The sequence below is a fragment of the Euphorbia lathyris genome, chromosome 10, assembly GCF_963576675.1.
Source record: "Euphorbia lathyris chromosome 10, ddEupLath1.1, whole genome shotgun sequence".
Classification (NCBI taxonomy): domain Eukaryota; kingdom Viridiplantae; phylum Streptophyta; class Magnoliopsida; order Malpighiales; family Euphorbiaceae; genus Euphorbia; species Euphorbia lathyris.
In genome coordinates, this window is record NC_088919.1 from 52,193,599 (window position 1) to 52,200,697 (window position 7,099).

Genomic DNA, 7,099 nt, shown 5'->3' on the forward strand with positions numbered 1-7,099 from the left:
CGTAAACTTGTTGAAATTTAACGAAACTATCGGAACCAAACTAAAATCATACCTAGAACATTTTAAAAATAATTTGAATCTAAAAATACAGTTACCGAAATATCGTCGCTGGTTACCGAAAATTAATCGGTGTGATCCATTGCTAGCTGATCCCGAAACATCACCATCGGTCACCAAAAATTAACCGTTGTAATCCCTTGACATCTAAAAACGTTTTTTTCTCTCCTTATTTGAAAACCCAAATCTGAAATTTCTTTTCCAGATCTCTCCAAAATCTCCCACAATTTTTTTATATCCTCCCTTTATAAATCAAAAGAAACTAATTTATAGACTATGTAAAATTGATTTATGATGCATGATTATATAACCTTTGTACAAGTGGTGTACACATGTTCTATATATATATTGTACTTTCAAATAAATGCCACGTATAACCTATTTTCTACTCCAATTACCATCATATTTCTTTATTTTTTTTAGTAAAGAACTAACATAAAATTAATAATTAAATATATGTGTTGTAACCTCAACTAACCATTATATAATAACCTTCTTTATCTCCCCAAATATATATTTTGATAGTTCAATATACTTAAGTAAGTTCTTTTTAGTAATTCATGTGAATCAACTATTTTTTTTTAATTAATATTGATTATTAATAAAAGGTCCTCCTTAATTATTAAATTTTTTATAAAACTTACCCAAATCTTTTTATTTATACCTGAAGATATTAAATTAAACCCAGTAATATACTTAAATTCATAATTAATTAACACTCCAAAAGATATATATTATATAATCTAGTTCGGAAAATAGAGATTCGAAATTTTTAGACACGGACGTGACAAATATTCTCCTGGCTCTCCTTTGTACGCACCCTCAACTCTGACTTTCCATCTCTATGTGGGATGAGTTCATCGACGATCGATCCAAATGTTTCGAACCAAGGTGAAAAGATGGAGCTACTCGGATTGGGAAGAGGGATGAGATGTAATATAGGGCTAAAGAAGAGCGGGATTAGGACCGATGGAGAACGCATTTTGAAGAAGTAGAAGAGCAAGAGTGAATCGGCTCCATTTTAAAGGTTTACAATCGTCTTTCAATTGTATTGTTGAAGCTATTTGAACTATGACTCTTAATCTTACATCTCAATTTTCTGATATTAGTTTATGGATTGATTTGGCTTTGGGTGGGTTGCTGATATAGGTGCTGCAAGTGGTTCCATGGTCTTTCCCACGAATTAGTGTATTGCCGATGTTGTGTCTGCTGATTTACACAACTATATGGCTGGGTTCGATGATCCTAAAGTCGTTCAGAAAGAGGATATTGAACATATTGCCCAAAGGTTTGTCTTTTCATTTGTTCATAATGTGGTCTCATCCTTATGCAATTTAATTGTATGTATTGAGGAAAAAATTAACATCTTCTTAGTTGTGATTCTTATTTACAAACTGCATCCTTTATGTGACACAAATTCTAAAACCAAATCTCATTGTAGGTATAATTTGAACAAATTCTACTCTTTACTTTCTTTTCTTGTTCCCATTTTGTGTTTATTAATCAACATGAGTATTATATTTTTTTTTTCGAGATAGCCTGGATGACTTACATTTTGTAAAGTTATGGTATAATACATCAGTTGCTTTCTGAATTTGTTCAAAAACCTTTATTATCTCCGACACTTACATAGTGTCTCATTAGGCTCATGAACTTACTTAAACTGTAATGATTAAGTCTCTAAATCTTATAAAAACGCCATAAAGGTGTAAAAAATAGAAAGTTAATTTGTTTTAAAGATATAGAATTACGAATCAGACCTTTATTTTTTAAGTTTTGACTTTATTTTTATAGATTTAAACAAATTGAAATGAATATCACTTTAAACAAGTTATAGGCTAATGAATCACTATAGGCGAGTTTAGAAACCAATATTTCATTTTAAACAAATCTAGGTGGCCAATAGGTTAATTTAAGCAAGTTGAGGGAGTTAACAAAACATTTTATAAGTTTAGGGGGCCAATCAACATTTTGAGATAAGTTCAGAAGCTATTAATGTATTTTAACCATTATAAAACAATTAATTGAATTTTAATAGGTTAGAATGGAATACAATTTTAAAACTGAAAAATTTGGACAGTTATAATGTAATAAATTTTGGAATGCATTTTTCTTAAAAATGGTAAGATGTATATTTGACTATATTTAATCAATTTTGAAAATTCAATGAAATTAACTTTTAATCGGTTATAAGGTAAATAAATTTGAAACTGAAAATTCAATGAAATTGACTGTTACGATTGAAAAGATTGATTTTTCAGCTATAAAAGACAAACAAAGGATGTCTAACCCAACCCATAAAAGTCTCTCTTTTAAAGTAAAAAAACAAACCTAAAGAGAAAAGTAGGTAATCAAACATCCCTTATTTCAAAGTAAATTTTGTTCAATTAGTTGAATTTTCAGTCATTACAAACCATTTTATATTAAATCTTTAGGCCATCGATCTCACCCATTTGAAGTGCTTGACAAACACCGAACGAAGATCAATCTAAATGTGGAAACATTTCAAAAGTGCGGCCATGGTGATGGAGGACCTCCAAGATTATCTAATGATTAAAGCTTTGTATGCGAAGAGCAAACTAGCTTTTCGAAAGTGTTCCGGCGACATAGATATAGCGATGGAGTTTGTTACTCAACCACATCATGTGAGTTGTCTGAGTTAATTTCAAATAAATGTTACGTGATTTCACATTTTTTTAGATCGGTATATGTAGTTGGTAAAATTTTTATTTTTTCAAATTGACCAATATCGATCTCAAAATGAAAATTTTTAAAAATTAAATAATCATATTTTTTATTTTTCAAAATTATCATTTTTGAAGTTTTGTTTCTCTAAACATTAACTTTCTCCCTCTTTAAAAAAACTTCAAATCAAAAAAATTGAAAAATTAAAATTGATTAAAACATTATTTTTTTAGGTGGATAAATTTGGAAAAATTAAAAGTTTGGCTGAATTAAGTGTAATTGAAATTAAAATTAAAATTACTCTACCAATGTTTTTAACACTGTATATCTTTAATAGATGGGTTTGGCTTTGAATCACACTTTACTGATTCGAATATTCATTAAGAGTTTCTCTCTGATCTAATTTTGTTTTTCTTATGAGCAGACAGAAGGTGAAGGAGATAAAGCGGCTGCCGCCACTTCCGACGGCGGCGAAAAAAAGGATGAACGGAAGCCTGTTTCTGTTTACAAAGTCGACATGCATTGTGAAGGCTGTTGTAAGAAGCATTTAGAAGGTGAGAATTGAATAGGATGGATTGATTTGGATTGCCAATTGAAATTTGTGATTTGTTGTTGAAGGTGTGGAGTCGGCGAAGACGGATTGTCAATCGAACAAATTGACGGTGACCGGGGAGGTTGACCCTGAGAAAGTGAAAGCGAGGCTGGAAAAGAAAATGAAGAAGGAAGTACAGATTGTATCTCCGCAGCAGAAGAAAGAGGCCGGCGGTGGTGGTGAGAAGAAAGCGGATGAGAAAGCCGCTGAGAAGAAACCGGAGGTGAAGAAACCACCACCTGAAGAGGTATAAGAATAAAATAATTAATTTAAATTCGTTTCTGATTACAGTGATTAACTCGTTTGGATTTAATTAATCGACTCAGATTACGGTGGTTTTGAAAATCAGAACTCATTGTGATGATTGCATTACCAAAATGAAGAAGATCATCAGAAAAATCAAAGGTAGATAAATTTTCAGAATATTTTAATCTCTGCGATTATACAAATATTTTTTCAAATTATAACTGACGTTACCGATTAACAGGAGTTGAGAGCGTGGCAGTCGACGACAGAAAGGATCTGGTAACGGTGAAGTGGACAATGGAAGTTAAGGACCTCGTGCCTTACCTGTCGGAGAAGTTCCGGACGTCGGGTGAGGTCGTTCAGCCGAAGACAGACGAGGCAAAGAAAGAAGTCGGCGGCGACGGCGACGGAGGAGGAGGCGAGAAAAAGACCGATGCTGAGAAAGTAGACGGAGAAGGCGAGAAAAAGAATGATGCTCAGAAAGTGGACCGAGGAGGCGAGGAAAAGAAGGATGACAATAAAGAAGGCTTTGGCTCCAAAGCCGGCGAGAAAAAGAGCCATGGTAAGAAAGATGAAGCCGGAGCTGGAGAAAAAAAGAATGATGATAAGAAAGATGAAGCCGGAGCAGGAGAGAAAAAGAATGATGATAAGAAAGGTGATGAAAGAGGAGAAGAAGCAAAGGTGAAGAACAAAGAAGCTCCTGCTCCTGCTCCTGCAGTGACGGCGACGGCGACGGCGACGGCAGCTAGTGGTGACGTTGGTGCTATGCCGGAGGTAATAAATAAAATGGACTATTATCCGGCATATTTTCCGACTCATTGGATGGACGGGATATTTGCTCAGAGCTACATTGTTTACCCGCAACATCCGCAATACGATTATGCATATAACCCGGTAAATCAAGGTTACCAGATTCCGATATACAATAATATTGAACCAGTGTACAACCATCTACCAGTGAATCCAGCACAAATGTTCAGCGACGACAATCCTCATGCTTGTTCCATCATGTAAAACCACGATGGAGAATGATATAGCCGACGATCATGCCTATTGTATATAATATTGCAATATAATATTGCATACAACCTTGTACTGGTTATAGCCGGATCGCCTATTGTGTATAATATTGCATACAACCTTGTACAGATTTTCCCAATGCAGTACATTGGTTTTCTTTTAGCAGTAAACAAGAAGAAATTTTTTGAGTTTGGTAAATATACAGCTACTTGTAGTTAAGTTAGTCTTAGAGATCTCCACTAGTTTGAATCCAGGCATGAATATTTCATCCTAAACTAAAACTTCTTAATTATCAATTAGGCCCCGAGTAAAAATCATCAAATTATCTTCGTATTCTAAAATCATGTGAATATTTGATATAGATTATAATAATCTCTGTGTTGGCTCAAAATGGATTTAGGGAAGAGCGTCTAAAACTGTTCAACCGAACCAAATCAATTGATGAATTTTGCATTGAATGATGACTGAATTGATGATTTTTGCTTAGTTGAAGATTTTAATAGTTTAAGGTTCTAATTGACCTTAAAACTTTTGAATCCGTTTGGTTTAACTGTTAACTAATAGCTGTTTATTATTAGTTGTTTAATTATTAGTGTTTAATAAAATTATATTGTACTGTTGATATTAATATTTAAAATGTCAAATATAGACATGTTTTAAATTAATCAACAAATAAATTATTGAACATGACAAAACCTTATCCTTTCGATAATTATGCTATAGAAATAAAAATAATGTTAAAGAAAAAACATATTTTGTGTAAATAAGCCCCCTTCTTTTTGTTTGTTCTCCTTCGTCTTCTCTTGTTCAAACACTCACTTTTTTTTATTAATATACTGCGGGTTTGACAGTTCTTGGGCCATGAGTGCTCGCACTGCCCAAGTTCTGTCTCGTTCCAATTTCTATCAAAAAAATAACTACAAACAACTGTTCATAAAAAGCTCCAAAATGTTACAGTTTTAAGAAAAAAGGTTAAACGTTACAGTTATATAAACCTAACCAAATGCTATATTTTCCGTGGTTTGGAGTGAAACGCTAAACGATTCTCCGAAAAGCTGAAACAAACACTCTTACTTTAGAAAGCCAAATGAATATTATATCTTGAATTTATATATCTATGTAGCAAACTTTTGAATTTTAAATTCTGTTTGTTTGTACAGTAGATTTTTTTGGTGTTTGTATGCTTACTAAAATCTTAGATTAGTGGAAAAAAATACAATGAATGTAAGGAAATATTGTACTATTTTAGTCTTTAAATCTTGCTATATTTCTTTTTACCTTTTAAAAATAGTAGTCATTATGAGTTTTTATTTTTGGATTGTAATTAAATACTAAAAAATATTTTATTTTTCAAAACAAAGATTTTTTCTTATTCAATATTTTTCAATAAACAAATGGATAACAAATAAACGGGATGGTATATATACATATATGTAATTGATTTTGGTCCAAATTAGTATTATATCAAATTTACTCTTTACTAACAGTCTAGATTAAAAAAAATGTGGGCACTTTACTGCCATTTTAGATTTTCTAAATTATTATTTTTTAGATTTTTCTTTTTAAACAATCATTTCCTAACTAAATAACACTTAAATAACGTCAAAATCCAAAGTTCTAAAATTAAAATCGTTTAAAATATCATTTTCACCAAGTTTATAATAGAGGACTAACTATTATTGGAGTGCACATATTAATCAACGGTGAACAATGTAATTATGTAATATAGTGCAAAGTTCAATAATCACAATGTTCATCTTTAAAGTTCAGAGGTCACAATGAAAACAAGTAAAAAGTTAAAAGATCAAGGGTGTAAATTATCTAAAAATATCATCCTTGTAGAATTTTTATTCTGAGTATTAAAACAAAATTATTTGGAATATTGACAAAATTTACCCCAAGATTATTAAAAATATATATTTTATTCTTATTGTATAAAACAACTCAATTTTATTTTAATGATAATTTTTTTCAACTCATTTTTATCTTTATGTTAGAAACTTTAGTTAAATTTACTTTAGTTAAATTTTGTGCTTTTAAAAGTAATAACGATAGAAGTAAATGACATTTCCTAAAAAGAAGAGTATAATTGAGTTAGAATGCCTACTATTAAGACAAAATTGATTTGTTTTATACTATGAAAGTAAAATTTAAAATTCGTGGCATATTTTCATTTAGCCACGGGAAAAAATAAATCTACTACAAACTTATAATCTGCAGACATATTTATGCCACGGAGAATTTATTTTCGTGGCAAACATAAACTTATGCCACGAAATTATGCCACGGGTATTTATTTCATGGCAAGAATATTACATATTTTAAAATTAATTTCTAATATATTAAAAATAATTTCATTTACGTGGCTTAAAAAAATTCATCCAAATGTTTAGGCGGCTTACATTCCCACCAAATCGAAAAGCAAAACCTTGAACGTGAAAGAGAAAAAATAAAATTCCCCAAAATTACAGACCTAAAAAACATTCAAATGGCTCTTTC

The 7,099-nt window shown here is 31.1% G+C and overlaps 1 protein-coding gene across 1 annotated transcript; it reads left to right on the forward strand.

The window, feature by feature from the left end:
- Positions 1-2,576: 2,576 nt before the first annotated feature.
- Positions 2,577-4,594, forward strand: LOC136208148 (heavy metal-associated isoprenylated plant protein 5-like). Its single transcript, XM_065998961.1, has 5 exons — positions 2,577-2,702; positions 3,167-3,296; positions 3,361-3,581; positions 3,661-3,739; positions 3,822-4,594. Exons 1-5 carry the CDS (start codon positions 2,577-2,579, stop codon positions 4,592-4,594), a joined length of 1,329 nt encoding a protein of 442 aa, XP_065855033.1.
- Positions 4,595-7,099: the final 2,505 nt, after the last annotated feature.